A 21,706-nucleotide genomic window follows, 5' to 3' on the forward strand; every position below is an offset into this window, starting at 1 on the left:
AAACTGGGTTCATTTGCTTGACTTCATTTTTACTGGGAAGCCCTTTAGGTACTCAGGTGCTCCACTCTTTTCTTACTTATTTTACAGAAACTTGGACTTTTTTATTTTTACGCTAGCTGAACACTAGCCAGCTCTGATTCCTTCGGCTGGATGTTTGCTATAGGAGGCCTCAGCTCTATATTTTTGTCCAAAACCCACTCTATTCCACCACGTTCACTAGAGGGCACCATTTGAAATCTTTTCAAGCTCTTGTCCTAAACCAACTGTGATTTTCCAAGTAGGTAAAAATCATTCAGTCTTTGCAATCTAAAAGTTATTCTGGATACTTATTTCTAGCCAATTAGGAAGTGGTTTGTTATAGGTGTACATTGCTGTGGTGGGCTTTTATCCTGCCCCTGAAGATGACAAATGCGAATGAAAAGAAACCTAGACATAAAGCATTAGAAAAGAAAAATAAATCCCAAGGAATTGGAAGACCAGCTCACACCACTGTGCTCAGGGGTTGGCTTTGAATTAGCAAAACCCCGTGATGGAAGAGCAGCGCAAAGCCCTGCAGCGCGGTCCTGCACCCGCTGCCCTCGGCAGGCACGTGGATGCAAACGGCTGCGAGTTGTGTGCGCGCGCACCGGGCAGGAGCGCGACCTCTGGGTGACAGTCAGGGAAAATCTCAGCGAAAAAGCAAACTTACCGACTGTCCCAACTGAGACCAGACTGTTCATGGTCTCTTCCATGAGAGCAAGGGGCCAGAAGTCTTGCTTAGAGCCAAATTAACAGCAGGAGGGATGCTGCGTGGGGATGCAGGTGCTGCCGCTGTCAGCCTCTCTTGCGGACTTCCCGCTGCTGCACCCCACCAGGTCCTGCTTCGACAAACGCCGTGAATTGGGCTGAACCCCAAGAATTTTTCAGTGCTGGAAGGAGGGCGCAGAGCAGACACATCAAAGCATGGCTCTGCGGGTTTTTTTGGGGGCTGCAGCATGTCTCTGCCTGCCTGTCATACAGAAAGCTGCTTGCAGGGAAGATGATTTACATCTTCAGCAAATAGACTAAAGAAAGCAGCCCATCCTCCCTGTTTATTTCAAACAGATGTATAATTGTTGTAATGATATGCTGAGCATGTGTTTTTCTAGAAGTGATTTAATACTTCGAGAAATCTCTTGCATTGATTTAGAGTCACGTGCTTGCGAGCAGCTGTCACGCTGCCTGCCCTGCCCCGGCCCTCCTCCGGTCTTCTGTCCGGGTAAGAGCAGGCAGGACCTTGTTGGTGCTTTTTGGTAGCGTGCTGCTCATGTGAAGCAGTGTGTAACTTAAAATAATAGCAAGTGTGGCTTAGGCTTGTGAACTGATGAATGCTGTCTCCTTGGTTTGGATGCTGTGTGCATTGACGATTCTGCTGTTTCTTAATTCGGATTGTTCTTATGTATTTCCAGGGACCACCAGGACCAAAAGGGGAAAAGGTAAAGACTGCATTAATGTGTGGCTTTTGAGGATGCAGCTGTATGTGTGCCTCCTGCTGTACTTCTCTCATGTTCAGGTTACCCCAATATGTCAGCATGACATTACCACTGGGTTTTGTTGGGATGTGGAAACATGACAGCAGGTTCTTGGGTGGCTTTTGAATAAGCCCTGGTAACAGGAGGGCAGAAAGAATTTGCAAAGATGTAGGAGGAATAAGTATGGCCTTAAAGCTCATCCATGCTGCAGGGTTCCTGGTAACCCCTTAAGGGTTAGGAGAGGGGCATACAACTCTCTTCTTGCTCTCCTCCAAGAGCAAGGCTGTGGGCTCCATCACTCTGTGTTCGCGTGACATCCTCGCATGAAATCAGAGTAGCCAAAGAAGGTCATTACTGTACTGAAAGTGATGTTAATCCTTGCATGTGTAGGACATAAGCAGTTGCTAGGAGAGCCTTAGAGTTGGAAACAATCTACTACTTCTGATTTATTCTCTGTTTCATCGCCTGCCAGGGCAGAATCGTTCCCTATTGTATTGTCTCCAGCCCTTCTCCTTGCTGGTTTTGAATACATTAATAGGACTTCTGCCACTTTCCTTGTGTGCCGTTCTCATGTCCGGCTGACCCTGTGCTTGGTCCTTCACGGCTGAAATTTGAACTGTAATACTGACCCTTGCTGTTTTGCCTGACACGCAGGGTGAAGCAGGGGACGTCGGCCCAAGGGTAAGTAGTGACACGGTTTATTCTAAGATCTCGTTGGGTTTGGTTACTGCACAAAACAAGGCTTCGTGCAGCTTTGTCTCTGTAAACTGAGGTGTGGTAACAGTTCTGGAAATGTTTCATTTTGCTATTGGAGCTCTTTGTGGTGGTGGTTTTCCTAACCTTGACCGTGGGGAAACAAGAGTGGAAGACCTCGGGGTACCTCATGAAGAGTTTCACTTTTGCTGGGCTTTTCCATCCCCAATTCCCTCTTCTAATGTCAGAGACAGACTCAGTGTTTCTCTTGAAGCTGTACTCTTTATTTGTTGGCATCAGAGCACCAGTATGCAGTGGTAAGATCTGGTGTCCCAAGGAAGGGCCCAGCACGGTGTTCTGCAGGATGGAAAGTTCTTCCCCTCTTGCTGAGCAACCCATCTCGGAGCACAGGCTGCCTTTGGTGGAAAAGAAAGGGTTTAAAGTAACTGTATGATGAAGGAAAACTGTTTTGGTGATGGCAGCAGTAACACGAAGTCTCCCACGTTGTGGGTGAGATGGGACGGCTCACCACAAGGTCTGCAGTATTTCTGAGGTGCAGTTGGCTATGGGCTATAGGCACCTGCTGGAAACCCCGTGGTGGGATGTGCTGGAATTGGGATGCTGGCATATGGGCCCTGTGCAGAGGCCAGGTTCAGTGCTGGTACCCAGGAGTCGGCTGGTAGGTTTAGATACAGTTGCAGGAAATGTAGGCAGGACCTCAGTGGTTAACCAGGCAGAGATGCGTCAGAGTCATTTTTCTTTTTTCTCGTGGAGGCTGTTAAGTCACTTTTTGAAGTTGGTGTCATTTTCTGAAGCAGCTCCCAACTGCTCCGCGTGCCTTTGGAAATGCCACCCTCACACTCCGAGAGCCCTTGAAGTTTCCCCAATAGATTTATGCCCTGTGTGGCTGAGGACGGGCTCAGCGTAAGGTCTCCACTTTGTCTAAGTGCCCACCCACACCCTCAGAAAAGGCTTTAAGAGGTGATTCGGCAGCACGTGGGTGTGAGTTTTCACTCCTTTTCTGGGGCTGTGAATGACTTCAGGGCTGGGACTCAGGCGATGCCGGAGGAGATGCTCAGGCTTCAAAGCCCCTGTGGTCTGTGCTGCTGGATAACGGGGGATCCCACCTCCTGCCACGGGTCCTGTTTGTGCTGTAGGAGATGCTCTGGGGACAGGTTCCATCTGGAGTCACAGGGGCAGGTGCAAGTTCCCAAGGTAACGCTTGTCCTATGTTTTAATCTACCAACAAAAATATGTGCTTTTTTTTTTTTTTCTCCTGATTTTCATTTGTCCAGATTTCACTTTACTTTTATATTTATCTGTGTCTTTTTGCACAAGAGTAAGAAAAAGGCTCAGAAACAATCTGGGAGGAAAAGGGGAGAACCAAGCCTGGCAGAGCCATGCACAAGTAGGTCTAACAACTGGTGCCTGGCTTTGAAAATAGCTTCCTTTATGTCTCCAGACAGTCAGGGTTCTGGATTGGATACGAAACATCTCAATACCATCTGGGCCAGATTATTTTTTATTTCTTAATTTAATCTATCGTCTTCCTCAGGTTTCAGTGGTGGCTTTATTTAGCTGATTTTGAAAGACGTGCTGCAGCAAGTCATCGCATCAATGGGAGGATAAATAACTAGGAATATATCCAGTGCTGACTCCCTCGTAAATGTGTGTGTCTATGAGAGCTCGAGCGGGAATAGCGTGTGTCAGTGAACACAAATATTATCATTAGGAATGATGGATTAAAAGAGAATAATGCTTGAGGCGGCTTTGGAGGGACTGTCTGCAGTGAAAGTGAGATGAAGGCAATTAAGGACTAGCTGCTGAATATGTTTGTGTCTGCGCTGCTTCTCTTTCTGTCTCTAATCAACACTTGCCATCAGTGTGGACAAAAAAAAAGAGATTATTGCATGTGTGAGTGTGCCTAATGCAGATACTGCAGGGTGATTTTGGAGGGCTGAGGAAGGCACATACATCAGGTTGTCCTAGGCACTGAACGCTAGTGCTTGCAAATGGCATCAGGGAAGCTTTTGCACAGCCTCGCCTAACCAGGATGGGGAATAAACATGCTGAAATATACTGATGAAAAGTGTATTTACAGGGAGAAACCAAGAGCAGATTGTCTCGGCTCTGGGGAGGAAGTTGAAGGGAGTTGAAACGGGATACTGCCAAGCCTGGGACTGCTGTGCCCTGATATTTTTGCTTCTATTTCTCTCTTAAAATCAAACATGTTGCTGCATCTCTGAAAAGGACTGGTTTTATAAGCCAGACTTGCTCCCTGAGCTGGCACTCAGATGACCACCCTGAATTTATTACCTGAGCTCAGGTGATCTTGTTCTTACTGACAATTCAGAGGTTTAGACGAATGGTGGGATTAATGAATTTCTGCACATCCTGGGCTAGTGGATGCACAGCGTGTGTGGCAGCAGTGCCGGGTTTGCTCAAGAGAGAAAAGGGAAACGTGAGGGAAACGTTCTTGTCAGTGGCCTGTGCAGCAGCTCCTGCTCAGCAGCCAGTGCCGATGGAGGTGGCACCAGTAACATCTGCACCTGTGTCCTGAGCCACTGGGGACAAATGCTGGCTGGCTGCCTGCGTGGCTGAACTGACTCGTGGCTACAGGCCGGAATTCAGGCTGCGGATAGAAAAATAGCATTTTTTCGCTCTTTTGCAAGAAGATAAATAAGTGCTTGCCGAGCTCACGTTGCAGATAAAAGCTCAGCACAGAAAGTGCCCTGCAGAGCTCACAGCCAACAGATATATGGATACTGTATTTTACTTTCCTTTACCTTTACTTCTTATTTTGGAGCGTTATGTTGAAATGGCTGAGTACTCTAAAGCTGGAAATTGCTTGTGTTCAAGGTTTCTGTGCCCTAAGGCTCCATTGCTACACAGGGTCAGACCCAAAGGCCACTTAGCTCAGTGTCCCATCACCAGATGCTTCAGGAGTGTAAACATGGAGCAGGAACATCTAACTCCAATACACTTCACTGCTCTCCTGGAGCCTGGTCATCTCTGATCTGGGCATTTTTGGGCCAGAGATGGTGCCTCTGTATTCAATAGCCCTCAGGGCTGTTCTCCTTTCACGAACTCATCTGTAACAGATTGTTTAAAATTAGATGTGCGATGGCTGGATTTTGTGTTGAGGATATGGTGTGTTTGGCCACAGATCAGATGCAAATTGTCATTTCGCATTAAAATAGAGAGTGCTGCCCTTGGGAGGTTTTGGCTGGGATGGTGCTCAGCAATCTGAGGGATAAGAAAAAAGTTTCAGCTCCTGCCTGGTTCCTTGGGCTTTTCTGAAAATCCCACTCAGTGCTCTTGTGTATCTTCATGCACATCAGAAGCCATAAAACTAGGTCCTTTGGGTCTACCACAAAAACTTTTGCTCTCAGTAGAGCTTTTTTGGTGGTTTCTGTAGTATCTGGAGAGCCTGGCCAAGCACAAAGGCTCTGTGTCCCCATTAATTTCAATGTGGCATCATCTTGGGATTTTAAAATCTCAGGATTTCAGCATTGTTCCTTCCCCAAAATGGGTGTATTTAAGTGAGGGCTGAGCTAAAGACTCTCTACAGCTTGAAAAAAAATCCTTGGGAGGGGTTTGTTTTCCAGGGTTGGTTAGTTTTCTTCTGTCTGACTTTGCTTTTCCCTTCCCTTTCCAAGATGACTGTGTTAAAAGACCCGAGCTCGATGTACGTGTGCGTGCCTGCTGCTAAGCCTGGCCTGGGAGGCTGGCCGGGAGGTGGGCTTGTCTATGCAATATTTACCGCAAAACTGAGTTTGGGGATTATCTGTTCTTTTGTGTAAAAGATTTAAAAGCTCCCTGGCCGATTTGGACAAGTGGTTTGTCCCGTAGAAAACTTCCAAAATCCTCATGGAGGATGTGTTGGGTGTGCCTGTGGGGCTTCTCGTGGTTTCGGTCCATCCTTTTGGTTCTCCCAGGGATGCGCACGGGGATGGACAGGGGAAAGGGAGACGCGAGCAGTGTTCTGAGAGAGGAAATGTCTTACTGCTTCTCCCTAGATAGATACGTGGAAAGGCTGAAAGACAATAGCAATGACTAATGACATGGTCTGAATACATTGTTTTTGCATCCTATAAATCTGAGAGATTTATCTGCATTTTGCAGGCGCGGGAATACATCAGTATTCATTTTAGTCTCTGAAAAAAAGCAAAAAAACACTACAAAAAAAAATTTGGTCTCGGGAGAAATGCTGGGATATATCCCCTGTGGGCTTTACTGGAATAATGCTCTATTCTGCAGAAAGCTCTGCAGTAGAGGAATCTTCTGTACCCCAGCTGCTTTGAATGTCCTATTGTGCAGTAAACTAATGAAAAGATACTTGTTTTCCTCTGTCTGTTTACTGCTCACCAAGCTCCAGTGTATCCAGAATGTTAAAACAACCACTGATGGCTACCTAGATTATTTAATCCTTGTGCATCCAATTAATTATTGAAGAAAAAATGCTATATATTGTTACAGCCTTTAAAAGTCATTCTTCTGCTGTGCTTTCATCTTAAATTCTTGCTCTTTCCTCCTCTGCCTCCCGCTTTACCTGGCTAGATGGTTTTTCCCCGGCTCAATCATGGATTTCTGGCTAATGATCAGCTTGTCTTTAGCCGACGAGTACTCAAGGTAGATGTATTGGATCTGCTGCTGCTGGTTTGCTGTGATTCTTTGAGTTGCTTTTGTTTCTTCTTTCTGGCTGATAGTGCACTTTTGCTATTTTAAATTGTCACTACTGTGACTACATTCAGAGGTGTTTGTTGGGAGCGCACTTGATTGAAACCCCATTGGAATTTAGGGGGAGTTTTGTTAAAGGAGACATAGAAGTGATGGGGTTTAGGATCTGGCCACTTGTGGGAAGAGGGGATGAAGCAGCAAAGTCCTATCAGTGTTGATATAAGCAGCACTGGTACTGCAAAATAAAATGCATTAAGACTAGATTTGTCTAAATCCTCATACTCTAAACGTGACGTTTTAATTAGGCAAAATTTGGTGGGAGACTCTTGACATAATTGTATGCAGTGTTCAGCATTTCAAATAGGATTTTTTAAAAAACTATGCACGTGATTTAGGAGCACAGATCTTGTTGAAAGGCCGTGGGATTTGTGCTGCTAAGTCACTTGAGGACTTCTGAAAATCCCACACTTGTCCCTGATTTGAGGGTGGACCACATATTAAATACAGTCCTCGTACCGCCTCAGTGGTAACCCTTCCAGATGTTGCTAAAAGATTTATGAGACGGCCTTTTTGTGGGGTTTTTCCATTGTGCAGCTGCATGGACGTGCCCGGCCACGGCCCCGGGGCTGGGCTGCGGTGGGTCGGGAGCCGGTAACTGGGTGGTGAAGCCCCACGGGCACCCACCAAACCTTCACGCTCCCACGGAGATACAGCTGCTGCTTTTCTCTTTGCATCCAAGCAATGCTGGTTGCAAGCTATGCTGGATGTTAATATATGACCTTGGCTGTTTTTAAAGGATACTACTAAGGGCTACTTTTTTGGTTTTTGCTGGTTTTTTGGTGTGGTGCACTAAGCTATGGAAGAGTGTGCATGCTCTGTGCCAGCATGCTGTTGGGTTTGGGTTGTGTCTGGGTACTGTCAAATTGGTGGTTTCCATGCAGACAGTTGATGGGCAAGGACTTAATGAGATAAAACCTTGTTGGAAGGCATTGAGCAAAGTCCTGCTTAAGGAACCAGAACCAAAGGGTGCGAAGCAGCCATGAGCTTCCAGCCAACTGGCAGCTGTAATTAAATCCCTTTGGGACAGCGGTGCTGATGGCCCAGGGATGCGGTGCATGTGTCGCGGGCACCGTATGGCCACTGCTGCTTCGTCTCATCATGTCTGTGTGAACTTCTTCTAGGGTGACCAAGGTCGAGATGGAGCCACTGGCCCCCCTGGTCCACCAGGACCCCCAGGTGCCCGGGGGCCTCCCGGTGACACGGGAAAAGATGGCCCAAGAGGACCTTCGGGCCCCCCTGTAAGGACGCGAGATGCGCATCGAGCACATGCCCAGAGAGGGAGAGGAGGGTGAAGGGTGAAAGGTGTCCCCTTCCCCAGTCCCGCCACCCCAGTTGCTGGGTCCCCAGCCTGAGCCAGCCGTTGGGCCCTGGTGGCCGCTCATATGGCAAAGCTTTGGGGCATGGGGCCAAGGGAGGAAGAGGCCGTCCCATCTTGAGTTTTGGAGCAACGAGCTGGACTCAGAACACGTATTTGCGGCTGCTGATTGAAACTTGGAGAGCCTGGAGGAGATCTCTTCCCTGATGCGTAGCCTTCAGACCACCTGTTGCAAATCTCCAGATCGCTGGCAATTTATTTGATAAAAAAATAGCCTGAAGCGCAATGCTACTGAACTGGGCATTTTGGAGAATGAGGGATAATAGTTTCAATATTGCCCTTTTTACTTTTGCAGGGTTTCAAAGGCGAGCCAGGAGAAGATGGCCTCATGGTTAGTATTGCTCAGCATCATCTGTGTGTGCATCTCCCTTGCTCCCTTTGCTTTACATCACCCTTTAGCTCTCCACAGCAAGTGATTTTTGTGTCGTTGCTTATGGAGGGAAAAAAAAAAAAAAACATGAAAAATTATAGATGCCCTAGAATGGATGTTTGTCTAGGGGTACCTGTGCCAGCGGGGAGAAAAGAGGCCAGTCTTTGTCCCATTGGCTCCTTGGAGGGATGTGCTGCTCCTGTATCCCCCCTTCTGCTCCTCTGAAGCCTCCTGACATTGTCACTCCAATTCACTAAGGTCTAGGTTGGATAAAAAGGTGCTTGTTATACACAGAATACACAAGCCACAAAAAAATATTATTTACTGGGAGCACAGAGAACTAACAGCTCTGTTTGTAAGGGAAGATGAGAATTTATCACTTGCATTGTTTTTTTAATGGGAATAAAAATAATCCTGAAAATGTTTTTGTCCTGTTACACTCTATTGCCAAACAAGGATACCAACTACTTTTACATTCAACAGGGTGCCAGGGGACCTCCAGGACCAAAGGTGGGTAATAAGTAGTTTCTTATTTGTATAATTTTAACACAAATTCTTGAAATATTGCTGCATAAGTGGGTGGAAATGAAAATACATATTTTTGCACTGGATTTGCACTCATCTGTTTATATCAGATACAAAATTTCTGAGGTATCGCAGTAACTATTGACTAGGAGCTGCAGAAGTCTGAATGTGTCACCCGCTCAATATCACAACCACTGCCCTTGCAGTGGGGGTGGAGGGAGCCACTGTGCTGTGGGAACGTGCTTCGTGCATTTTGGGATGGGGGATAAAGACGATCAACACAAGCCAAGTATTTTAATTTTACAATTAATTTTGACTATCCATACAATTAGTCTTATTTTCTGTTATGTCTCTAAACTTCTTTCTCCTCTGCGTTTGTTGCTGTTGAAGGGTGAGCCTGGCATCCAAGGGAAAAAGGTAAAATGGTGATTTTTTTTTTTTTTTTCCTCCCCCTTTGCATGTTGCTCAGCTAGGGAAACCGTTGCCAGAGACCAATGGAGGAGCCGTGGTCACGGCTGTCCATACGGAGCCCTCGTGTTCCCCACGGTTTCTCGCCCACGCCACCCCGGAGCTCGGGCACGGCTGTGCCTGCAGCCTGGTTTTCATTACCGCCAGCAAGCCAGAAGCTGCAATCGCATCTGCCCGGTAGACAAAGAATAAAATAGCAAATGCCAAACAAAGCAGTAGGTCTTGAGCGCTTTCACACCCACAATTCAAGCTGAACCGAGAAGCGCCTGGAGGGTGTTATCTGCCCGGGGGTCCGCAGGGTGGGATTGAGGCTCCCGGGATGGGCATCGCGGTGCAGCACCCCCGTCTCCTGGGAACAGCCCCTCTCTGAAGGACGGACACGCTGCTTGGCTTGGGCGTTGAAGACTCTGGGAGATTCACATGTCCAAGCTCTCCATGTTTTCTTCTGGTGGTGCCACCAAACGGTGGATAAATCACTGCCCTTAACTGAAGCCAAAGCATTGCCAGGGCCCGGCCTTTCCCTCTTACTGCTTCTCCTCAAAACTGACGTGGCTGGAATTTGGCTTAAAAAAGCTTCGTAACTGGCCGGTAAAGTTAACCTCTTTAGCACCTATGAAGTGGTTTTAATCCATGAGAACAACAAAGCATGATGAGGGATACAAGAAAATCTCCTCCTGGCAGATGAGCATGCTGGTGACTCATCATGAAGTCCGTGAGGATGGGTGGCAGCTTGCAGGAGCTCTTTGGGACCCAAAAAAACCATAAATGGATGAAATATCTAATTTCTATTAAAGGTGGGAGAGCATCTTCCCCAGAGCCTGCTGCAAGCAAATTCTGGGAGATGCCCACCCGGCTGCCCAGGAGCAGGGCGGGCAGAGCTGGGGCCGGGTTGGAAGGAGGGGACCACGCTGGAGCCTCCTGGGCTCCTTGCTGCAGCTTTCTCCTGGCCTCCTGCAAACCCGAGTGGGTCTCAGGTCCATGTAACACTCAGTGGGGTTGAAATGACGTGTTGGATCCTAATGATAAGTGTGTATGAGCTCTTTGCATTTCACTTTTTATATTTTATTTTATCAGGGTGATGATGGGATCCCTGGGGAACCAGGACTTGTGGGCCCTAAGGTATGTTCTACTCTGTGTCTGTCTAATGTGCGAGCTTGGCAGCATCTTTTGCTATCTGGTTTCTTGGCACAGTATTGCTGTTGGGGCAGGTTGAGAAACACATTTCTTCCCTGATGTGGAAAAAGAAAAGAAAAATAAAAATAAAAGGAGAGAAAAGAGAAGCATAACCTACCATGGTAGCTCTGCCCAGAAGTTTGCAAATGCAACTTGTTGACTGTGACAGAGAATTGTCACTTAGAGGCTGCTCTTGCAGAAGAAAAGGGGGGAGCGGTGCTGGGGGTGGCCCAGAGCTGGGCTTTGGGACGTGGATTTGCAGGGCCCAGACTTGGGGTGCAGCTCTGCGGGAGCCTTCTCCAGCCTCTGCGGTTTTGGGGCTCGCTTTGCAGCTGAACACAGCCCCCCCAGACAAACCGTTAAGCCTGAAAGCTTCATTTTATCTCAAAAATTCCTGTTTTGCACCTAGGCAACGTGACGTGTTTCAGGCTAAAAGCAGAGCTTTGCTCACTCATGTATGTAAAAGTAAAGAACAAAGCAAGAAAATTCTAACTTGAAGAAATCTGCTTTCCATCCTACCTGGATAGCATTTGTCTAAACTGTCTTGTTTTCAGGGAGAAAAAGGAAGCACAGGTCCCAGCGGAGAGAACGGCACAGATGGCTTGCCAGGACCCAAGGTAAATCAAACCCCTGAGCCGGCAGGCTGGGCACAGCGCTGATGGCGCAGGGGGTTCAAAAGGTACATATTTTTGAATCCTGAACTGAATTTCAGGTCACTGCTGTGGGAGTGCTAAAGCTTTCCAAAACTTCCAAACTTAAAAAAAAAAGGGGGGGGGGTGAGGGGTAAAGGAAAAAAAGAAAAATAAAATTGGCACAGTTGTTTTCTTTAAACTCGCCCTCAAAAATGGTTTAAATGTGTCGGCTGAAACTTTCCACACACATAATTCAGCCTAAAGCAAGGAGAGAGCCATGTGAACATCTGTCACAAAGGGCCGGACTTGGTGCACGGGGCAGAGAGCGGCTCGGCGCATTGTGTCACTCAGCACATCGCGTCACTCGGCGCATCGCGTCACTCGGCACATCGCGTCACCGGCACTCAGCCGAGCAGGCTGCTCCGCTCCCTCTGCAATGGGACATTTTCTTACTGTCAATTAGCTCACACCACTGTTATTTCTTGCAAAATATATCTGCTCTGAAGGCAAAACTATTTGTTTTGCTAGGAGAAGCAGTTCCTTGCTGGTGCCTTACTTTTTCTTAACGTAAACCACATCTTGGCATCTCATGGAGTTACAGTATTTTCAAGATAAATATCCTATATTTTCCTTGGTGTCTTTGAACCAAAAATGTGATTTCGATTTTCAGGGTGAACCTGGTGAGAAGGGAGGAATCGGCTCCATCGGACCCCGGGTATGGATGTTTGAGGTTTTTCTTGTTCAGTTTGGAGTCATGTATTTGCCTCAACCTGAGCTGTTCCCCACCAGCTCTTTGTGCTCAGCGTGTGGTTGAATCACTTCAGTATCAGTTTGCTGCTAGAAAATAGAGATGCTGCATTTCAAAACAAATCATTATGTAGGTACCAGACGCTGCCGCGGGAGATAGCTCTGGGAGATGCAGTCAAGTCCCATTTTCTTATCAGTGTGACCGTTTTTTGCAAGAGGGAAGCTGTGAATAGGGGTAATCAAGTGAGGATTTCTATGCACTCCTCAATTTCACAATTTTATGCCCTTCTGAGATGTGGTTGGATGACAGTTACAGCTGTCAGACTAGGAACTGATTAAATCGATAGTGGTCGTAAGGTGATAATCCCCCAAACACTTGGGTGTCAGGTCTTTGCTTTCATACCACCTGCTTTTCTCTGATACTTCAAAAACTAAATAGGATTCGTCCCCCATTGCAGGGTCCTCCCGGCTTGAAAGGGGAACAGGGTGACACCGTAGTGATCGACTATGATGGCCGAATCCTGGATGCACTCAAGGTAAGTCCGACACCGAGGCCATGCCAGTTCCTGTGGGTTATTGGGAAGGGACTGAAAAACTGCTGAGCTCTGCCATAGTGACATTGTGGCACCGTGGCAGTCACTGTCCTACTTTTCCTTCCCGAGATCTTGGTCTCAGCAGAGAGCTGAGTGAGAGGGAAGAGTTTATTGCATCTGGAGGCTGAGGATATTTAGGATGTACCAGAAAAAAGGTGGCAAAACTCGAGGCTGTGAACTCAGGCTGGGTACCAGGCTCCTGGGGATGAGGATGTGGGATGCGAGTTGATATTCTGCAGGTAAAAGCAACTTGATGCGGCCTGTGACATAATAAACACCTGATGTGATGAGTGTGATCCAGCCAAATTACAGCTTAAGCACTGCTGGGTGTTACTCCCATGGTGTGGAGCTGTGGGTTTCCCTGTGCATCCTCTGGAGCAGTTTTCTCTGCAAGCAGCGGTCAGGATGCAGGAGGAAGGGAAATGATACCCGAGCCATAACCTGCCTGACTGAGCAGCACCCTGACATTTTCGTTAAGATGAAAGAAACCAAATAGAGTAAATACTTAATTACAGACACATTTGAGAACCATCCTAATTGTTTTATAACAGGCTGCAGGGATACACAAAGTGATGGTAATTACCGTTTGCCAGATGTCTGCGTGGCATGCAGCTTGCGAGTGGAGTTTGTGGAGTGCAGTGGTTGGAGAGGCTCCATCAAACGTCTGGAGACTTTATCCGCTGGGCCAGCCCCTCTCCCGTGTGCTGCATGTGGAGATTGCTGAGGGGCACGTCATTGAAGCTCGCTAATTTTGTCGTTTCCCGCCTATTAGCTGGTTTTGGTGTTTGCTCACTGACCTGTCTCATGGATGGAGCTCTGGAAAGGGGTGGCTTTACACGGCTCCCAGCGTGATTAAATGTCACAGCATTTGAGAATGCAGTCATGCAAAAAGGTGCTTGGGGATGTGATGTGGTTTTGTCTTTCAAGTGAGCAAGACCATGAGTTTTGCTTTTTGAGATAAGTTGCAAAATATTTGTTCATCTCAAGGCAGTTTACGGTTTCTGCACCCAGCAGCACCCAGGAAAAAGCTTCCTTAAGTGTGCAGGATTTTCCTGCTGTTAGCGCTCACGTAAACTCCTTCATTTCCCCTCTTTAATTGCACCTCCCCAGTCAGTTGTTTCTATTTTCAGCAGGATGCTTCTTCCCAGCCCGGCTGGCTGGAGGGGGGACAATGCAAAAAGAGACCCCTGGATTTGGGGCCACATCTCTGGCTAAAGGCATTTTGCCTCGTAGCACACAAACTGCTGCATGGGTACACCCGCCTTGCTCCGGTTGTGTTTTCTTTCGCATGAACAGCCCCTGTGCCGTAGGGGACCCTCGGGCCACTTCGTGTCACCTGAGCTCATCGTGGCGTTGGGGCAACCCCGGTCACACCGGTGCCTGTTGCGGATCGTGGCTGGTAGCCTCTCTCATGGACAATGTGCCATATTCATGTTACTCATGCCGGTACCCGGTTTGTTTGCTGTGTTTCAGGGTTCACCAGGCCCCCCGGGGCCACCGGGCCCCCAAGGCGCTCCAGGTCCCAAGGTGAGCCCAGCCTCTGCCACGCACGTGGTGTTCCCTAGCGAGAGACACGGTCCTTAGCAGCTCTCCAGGTAGCATCTCCCAAGCCAAAATAAGGCAGGCGATGCTGGCTGCGGGGCTTGAGACTACACATGGTAAAGGAAATGCTATTTAACACTTCCTTGGGCTGAGAAAGGAGGTTTTCACACAAAAGCCAAAGTTTTGTTGGCCTTTACTTGGTCTCAGCCACTTCCAGAGGATGCTGTCCCAGAAACGAATCCACTCCCAATCTTACACCCGACAGGTGAAATCTCGTTCCTTCCAAGATTTCCTCATTGCACGTGGTGGGAGGCAGAAGCAGTTGTCAGGGGGAGCTGGTGGGTCCAAAGGCCTCCATCCCGCCCTCCATCCCACCCTCCCCGTGCGCTTCTTGCTGCCCCACCACCACGTCCAACAGGACCGCACCGTCCTCACGCTTCACAAGCAACAGCCAGTAACCTCCAGGCAGCTGTAGTTTCTTTAAAAGAAGAATTTAACCTGCAGAAAAGCATTTCCTGGAAGGGATGGGACGGGATTTTGGTGCCTCTTGGGGCCTCCATGTTGCCTAAATTCGGATGAGCTGGTGACACTGGCACATCACTGAAACCTCCTTGCTGCTGTGCCTGAGCCCGGCAATGCCAAACCCATAACCACAACAGTTGATACACCTGGGTAATTCATTTCCTTGCAAAATCCTTTCCCGAGATTATTTCTTGATTTAACTTACCATGAACTCCCCTTTCTTTGTGTTGCTTCAGGGAGAGCTGGGCTTGCCGGGTCCGCCTGGACTGGACGGTGAAAAGGTGCGGGGGGATGGCTGGATCGAGTGAGACCTTGCAGGAGCTGAGCTTAAAAGGAGTTTACTGTGTGTCCCGTAAGCTCTGCCCCGTAACATTCAGCTGCATCTCCGTGAATTAATCACCCGTTGTGCTCAGCCGTGAGCGCGCAGATGCTGCTTGTGGCCACGTCTGCAGGGCTAAAGGGGCTCCTTTTACAAGAGGTTCATCAAACACTATCTCAAATTCTGTTGTAAACCTTCCCGACCCTAAATGCCTGCAATCTCTGCTACAGCTCTGCCAAATTCTGCTGTGCCTGTAAAATTGGTGTATGTAAGTTTTAACATTAAAACATGTTTTTGTGAGCTCATGCTGCAGTATGGAGAGAAAGGGCGGAAAGGCAGAAGTGGCTTTTGTGGGGTTTTTTTAACAGTTTTCCCCTAAGCATGTTGTTTTCTGGAAACTTCCAGGGTCCCAAAGGAGTGAAGGGTGACCAGGGCAGCGCGGGCATCACAGGACAGAAAGGAGAGACAGGAGAAATGGGCTTGTTGGGTCCACCGGTACGTCCCTCTGTCTGTCCCTGTACGTCTGTTGCTCGGTCCTTTAACACCGGGATTTCTGCAAACGCTCAGTATGTGGCCGGGTTTGCTGAGCGAAGCAATGAGGCTACACTGTGGAGCTGGAGGGCGCAGGAGCTTTTAATTTTCTTTCCCAATGATGATGATGATAACGGCTTATTCAGAAGGTGATCTGAGCTGGTAGCAAGAAGGAGAAAATCATTTCTCAGAGTCCCCTGGGGATGAACATGAGCTTTGCTTGAGCCAAGGCTGGAGTCAGGAGAAGACAAATGTATTTTTTCTCTCCCGCTTCTGCTTTCCTGAAAGATGTACCCCATGTATGTTACCTTTTTATCTTTTAGGGAGCAGAAGGGCCAAAAGGAGACAAAGGAGAAAAAGGAGACACCGGGTCACCGTGTTTGCAGAATAATCACGTAAGATCCTGGCACTATGAAGCCTCTTCCATGTCATGGGGTCAGGGGGTGCAGGACGGAGCCACCGGTTCCACATCCACCAGCGTAGCGGAGGGGAGCAAAGCCCAGCTGTTTTCTACGAGAACTTTCAGATGCATCTGAATGGGGTTTATTCATTAGGGAAGAACATTTTGCACACTCAGCACCGCAGAGTTACTTTAGATTTTTAATTGATGTTTGATATATTGGATGCTGCTGTTAATAAGCATGTTTTGATCTAGAAACATATTGGGGTCCTTGCAGTTTTGTAAGATTTCTGCATCCCTTTTTGTTCTTGTTTGTTGGAGTTTTTTAGGGTTGTTTTGGGTTGGTTTGTTTGTTGGTTTTTAGTTTTGTTTTTAATCAAAAAGGCTGTTTTCCTCTGGTCTTTGCAGAACACTGCATCGTTTTCCATTACATCCGTTTTGCGACTGGCAAATACACTGAGTGGCGTGGGTCACACCTCTCATTTCGAAGGCTAGCTTGGTTCACGTGCTTATTAAGATTCATTTATTTATAAATCCTATAAGCAACTCTTTCATTAGGAGATATTTTGATTAAAGCCATTAAATCAGAGGGCATTAAATCATGATTCTGGGCTGTGTGAGGTTTCCATTCCCAAGGTGCTGTCTCTCTGTGCCCAGCCCCGTTAACATGCTGTTTAATTCCCTTCTGCAGATCATACCCGAGCCCGGACCCCCCGGATTACCCGGCCCTATGGTAGGACTCTGGAAAGCAGCTCATGCAACTGAGCGTTGCTGCAGATTTGTTATCGCGTGTGATTAGTTAAGGATGAGGGTGGTTTGCTCTGTTTAATCATTGCGGGCTGCTGTGAATCTGGGAGAATATCGGGGAAGAGCTACAGCGCTGGGTGCCGTCTTGGGAGAGATGGAAGCGCCTGATTTAGGGGAGTACACTGATATTTGTGGCATGTTTTGTGAATATCCAAGTTGCTTCTTGGGGTGGGAAAAAGATAATACCCTGTGGGAAAACCTGTTCCTCCCATGATGGTGTTTGCATCTGCACAAATTTGCCCAAGTCAGTAATTTTTTGCCATCAATTGCAGCGGTGATGAACGCACGGAGCATTTTTGGTGCAGACATCTGTGTTTGGTACCTGTGATGCTCCAAAAGGCTGAGGAGCCATCAAGGGCATCTGGAAGGTCAGGATGCCCCTGCTCTGGCCAAGAGGCACCTTGAGAGATCCCACTTCAAAAGCAGGCGGCTTTCCAGGTGGCATTCGTGACCCGGGAGGTGTCCCCAGCCCTGCCCGGTGGCAGCGGGTCGCCCTCCAGAGCTTTTGCTGTCACTTGCTTCAGCAAAGTTCTTGCAGAGCTTTCGCTCCCCAGAGCTGGTGTTGCAGAGCTTTATTGTTGCATGTTACGCAAAGCGGTCCTTTTCAGTTCCTCCTCTCCCTGATTTGACGTCGGAGAACATAATGAAGTGCCACCTGTCTTGCAAAGAAATATTTGGCTATCGTCAGCCCGTAATTTGAGCAAGAAATGGTTTGAGAAGCAAACTTTGGGGTTAGTTTTTTAAATTCTGGTTTTCAAATGCACCATTGTCTTTCCCGCAGGGTCCTCCAGGAATCCAGGGGCCTAAAGTAAGTCAATAAATTAAATGTCACCCACTGTTTCCAGGCTGCCAGTGTGTTATTTACAGGCTCACAAAGGCTTGTCAGCTCAGGGGACTGATTTTTTGTCACTTTTTATGACAACACACCCTTTGGTTGTGCTGTTCAGCAGTTGGCTTTTTGGAAAACAAGCTGTTTTTCCTTCCAAACACATTTACAATCTTAAATTCTCCTCTAGCACGGAGTCCTGAGGGCCAGTGGCACATACCAGTCAAGGTTTCCAAACCCGCAGGCTTTAAACCTGTATTTTCAACTATTTTTGTATGTGGTCAGGTAAAGAGGAAAACATTAATGGCAGCGGTGGGGGTATAAGCATCCCAGAGACGCGGTGGATGTGCGGAGTGGCTGTCCCGGGTTGATGCCGTTTCATTTATGCAGGGCTTGGACGGTGCAAAGGGAGAAAAAGGTGACAGCGGTGAGAAGGGCGACCACGGCGACGCTGGACCTGCTGTGAGTTTTATTTTTTCCCCCATATCTCATTTCTGGCCATTGACAGAAACCTGCCTTACAGCACCTATCCCAATGCCTCGTTTCTTTGTTTTTAAGGGTCTCCCGGGTGCTCCAGGGCTCATCGGTTTACCTGGTACCAAAGGAGAGAAGGTAATCACTGGTGTGGGAAAGGAGCGGTGACATGTTGTAATCCTAAAGAATAGCGGCTGTAAAATCCTGTCGCAGTGGGTTCAGCCAGAACTGCCGAGCTGGGCTTAGCGGCACCATCCCGATGCTCACGAGGAGAAACCTCGAGTCCCGGGGCTGTGGGTGAGCCCCTGCTGTCTGTACCATAATATTTCACCAACTCTAGATATGCTTGTCTGCAACACCGAGCTCAATATGGCAGGTCTTAATTTTTATTTTTACAACTGCAGGGAAAGCCAGGGGAGCCAGGATTGGATGTGAGTATGGAAAACATTAATTGATACGCAGACACATGAACAACATGCATGTAAAGGCCATCAAATTGCTTGAGATTGTTGGAAAAATATGTAGCTAACACTGTATAGACGCTGTCTCTTAAACATCGTGTTAGCAGAACAATGTCTGTAGGAAACAGCTTAATTCAGGCCAGTTGCCAGACTACTCGCACTGCACAGCGGTAACTGCTCAGCTGAAGATGCCGCGGGGGTTTCCCTTTCCAATTGAGAATATTTGTATTGGATTCGGTGTAATGAAAATCTCCAATAGATGTCATGTTACTGGGGTAGGTAAAGCACGAGATTTCCCAAGAAATTGCTGAGATACCAAGTCAATGGGAAGGAAATGCTATTATTCTTCACCATGGGGGGATGGATTGATCGCTGGAGGTTGCTTATGTTGAACTGAGATGCTGGGACATTTGCACACTAAACTTACAAACCTCTTCTCTCCCCACCCCCAAAAAAAAAAATTGTCATAATAGGGTTTCCCAGGTCTCAGAGGAGAGAAAGGAGAGAGAAGTGAAAGAGGGGAGAAGGTGAGTTATGGCTGTAGAGATGCTCACTGGGGGCGCGTGGGGCAGGACCGTGGCTGCTGCTGGTTGCCGGCAGCAGCGCTTGCCCTGGGCACTGGTTCCCTCTCCAGCCTGGCAGCGTTTCTCGGGTCATTGCTCCAAAGCCTCTTCTGCAGCAGAGGTATTTGTGTGGCCCCAGCGTGGGGCAGGACATGGAGTTAATTCCTACCCACTGGGAAGTGCTTTCCGCAAACCTGTCGTGTCCCCCCCCGCTTCCCCATAGTACAACAATTTTGGGGAGCTGGAGCAGCATGACAGCTCTGGGTTGCAAAGAAATGCTAGTTGTGGTTTATAGACCCTGAAAATGGATCCAAGTCAAAGGTTTTTGTTGCAGAGATCCTTAAATCAAAGGGTGCCCAGCTGGAGGCAGGAACCCAGCTGAGCACAGGGCAGGGGCTGGAAGCTGATGCTCCCACTGTCAGATACCAACCTGGTTTCTAGCAGAACCAGGCGTTTAGCTATTCTACTATAAAATTATCTATTAAAATATTTCCACCCAGCTTTAACTGAAGATTTTCGCAGTGATTTAATTAGTCAGTTGAGGTGACGCTAGCGCAAACATCCCTGCTCCGGGGCAGGCGTGGGACTCTGTACGTGCTGTGTGAATTAAAGCCGGGGTGTTTCCCCCCCAGTTCCTGATATTTTCCCGTTGTGCCAACAGGGAGAGCGAGGAATACCGGGGCGAAAAGGAGCCAAAGGGCAGAAGGGGGAACCGGGTCCTCCCGGACTGGATCAGCCTTGTCCCGTGGTATGTCTTTTATTTTACTTCTCTTAAACGAGTTGCCAGGACTGAAAGGAGATGCAGCTTTGCAGCCAGGGAAAGGGAGGGAGGATTTGGTAGTTCTTTATTTTGCAGTAAATCAGAGCAGATGGTTATTGTTTTCTCACTTTTCTTAATGGTTTGTTTTATCTGCACTGCTGGAAGTTCACTGCTTGCTGTAAGGGCTCATCTCTGGCCAGATGGGACCAAGCCACAGCAGTAAAAACAAAGAATCTTTGTGTAAAGACCTTCTTATTGTAGAGGGGAACAATGGGCTTCAGTAACGCTCTTCGGGAGATAGCATGCCCTGGTGAAGCTGCCGGCGTGGCTTTTGAGTACATTTAGAAATCGGGGAGTAGCTCAATGCAGTGGATGGGAGGCGATTTGAAAATAAAGTCAGCTCCATCCCTTCATCTCTGCAAACGGAGCGAGGGATGAGCTCGGCTTCACCTCTCCCACCTGGGGCAGCGGGTCGGAGTTGGAGCATCTTGGTGCTACCCAAGCTAAGTGATGTATGAGCTGGAGCTGCCCGGGCTGCCAAGAAGTGCCTCTGGGAGAAGAGACCTCCCCGTGTTTCTCGGCCTGCGAGAGCAGCTCAGATCTGTCCCTCCTGGGACATGTCACCGTGCAGCATGTGCACAAAGGGGCTTTCCAGGAAACCGCCTGGGTGTTTGAGCCTGAGGAAGGTGGATCTCCCAAATCCACTGCCAGAACCTCTCATTGCTTTGGTAGGGCCCAGGACAAAACAAAACAAAACAAAACACCAAACCACATACCTCCTTTTCATTACTATTTTTCATGTAATGACTAAAACCAGAGATCCTTTCCCTAAAATGCTTTGAGGCTGCAGGATGAGTGATTTGTATCAACAATTGCAATAGAGCAACTTAAACATAGCTGTTAGACCTTAGTTAAGCCACACTTAACCAGTAGTGCCAGGTGCCTGCTTCAATATGCTCAAAAATCCCTATTTCTTTTCTAAATGTGTGACTTTTTCTCATCCCGCCAGCACAACTATGGCAATCTAAGCTATAGTATCATTCCCCTATACCAGCAAAAAGCTCCTTCAGTCAATATGCTTTATTTTGCTTGGAGATTGAATGTGAACTACAATTAATTATTTAGTTTTTGATGGATCACCTTTCCTCCCTCAACATGCTGGATGATTTAACCCTCATCTTTTTCACTGTGCTGTTACAAATGTGACTCTCTGCATTGTGTATAGAAGATCTTTCCCAGATGACAGACTTTATGTGTCTGTGAATTGCCTACCATAAAACAACTCTGACTTGCTGTGTCCTCAGAAATGGAAGTGTAGAGCTCTGGACCCGTCCTCCTCCGCTGAAACACACGTGTCTGTTCGATTAACTCCTGTGTCCTTGATCACTCTCAACAAGCGGTTATTTTTTCAAACAGGGAGGTCATACTGTTGCAGGCAGCCAAGGGGACCCAGGTTTGCCAGGCCTGGCCGGGGTGAGCGCGCCCTGCCCTTTGGTACCGGATCTGCTTTTCTTTCTCGCATGGCTTGTGTGTGTTCCTGCTGTGGCCAAGCCCTGTCCCGAGCAGAGAATCCCCCCAGGGAGAGGCAGGACACGGGGCAGCAGAGCTGGAACAAAACGTTTCACTTTGGCACTCGGGGAAGGACGTCAATGTGTTGTGCCTTCTTCCTACCGTTAAAATGACTTCGGATAAGGA

The 21,706-nt window shown here is 48.0% G+C and overlaps 1 protein-coding gene across 1 annotated transcript in view; it reads left to right on the plus strand.

Annotated features, from left to right (window-relative positions):
• The window catches only part of COL23A1 (collagen type XXIII alpha 1 chain), a 183,642-nt gene that overhangs the window by 159,667 nt on the left and 2,269 nt on the right, over positions 1-21,706 (plus strand). The window contains exons 7-29 of the mRNA XM_065643918.1: positions 1,428-1,454; positions 2,145-2,171; positions 6,744-6,815; positions 8,045-8,161; positions 8,594-8,629; positions 9,152-9,178; positions 9,584-9,610; positions 10,736-10,780; positions 11,389-11,451; positions 12,137-12,181; positions 12,672-12,749; positions 14,280-14,333; positions 15,107-15,151; positions 15,595-15,684; positions 16,044-16,115; positions 16,812-16,853; positions 17,709-17,735; positions 18,144-18,215; positions 18,312-18,365; positions 18,632-18,658; positions 19,162-19,215; positions 19,913-19,999; positions 21,428-21,484. Of these exons, the coding sequence (XP_065499990.1) occupies positions 1,428-1,454; positions 2,145-2,171; positions 6,744-6,815; positions 8,045-8,161; positions 8,594-8,629; positions 9,152-9,178; positions 9,584-9,610; positions 10,736-10,780; positions 11,389-11,451; positions 12,137-12,181; positions 12,672-12,749; positions 14,280-14,333; positions 15,107-15,151; positions 15,595-15,684; positions 16,044-16,115; positions 16,812-16,853; positions 17,709-17,735; positions 18,144-18,215; positions 18,312-18,365; positions 18,632-18,658; positions 19,162-19,215; positions 19,913-19,999; positions 21,428-21,484 (1,245 nt within the window). The remainder of the gene's footprint in view (positions 1-1,427; positions 1,455-2,144; positions 2,172-6,743; positions 6,816-8,044; positions 8,162-8,593; positions 8,630-9,151; positions 9,179-9,583; positions 9,611-10,735; positions 10,781-11,388; positions 11,452-12,136; positions 12,182-12,671; positions 12,750-14,279; positions 14,334-15,106; positions 15,152-15,594; positions 15,685-16,043; positions 16,116-16,811; positions 16,854-17,708; positions 17,736-18,143; positions 18,216-18,311; positions 18,366-18,631; positions 18,659-19,161; positions 19,216-19,912; positions 20,000-21,427; positions 21,485-21,706) is intronic.

The sequence above is a fragment of the Caloenas nicobarica genome, chromosome 13 (assembly GCF_036013445.1).
Source record: "Caloenas nicobarica isolate bCalNic1 chromosome 13, bCalNic1.hap1, whole genome shotgun sequence".
NCBI classification, from domain to species: domain Eukaryota; kingdom Metazoa; phylum Chordata; class Aves; order Columbiformes; family Columbidae; genus Caloenas; species Caloenas nicobarica.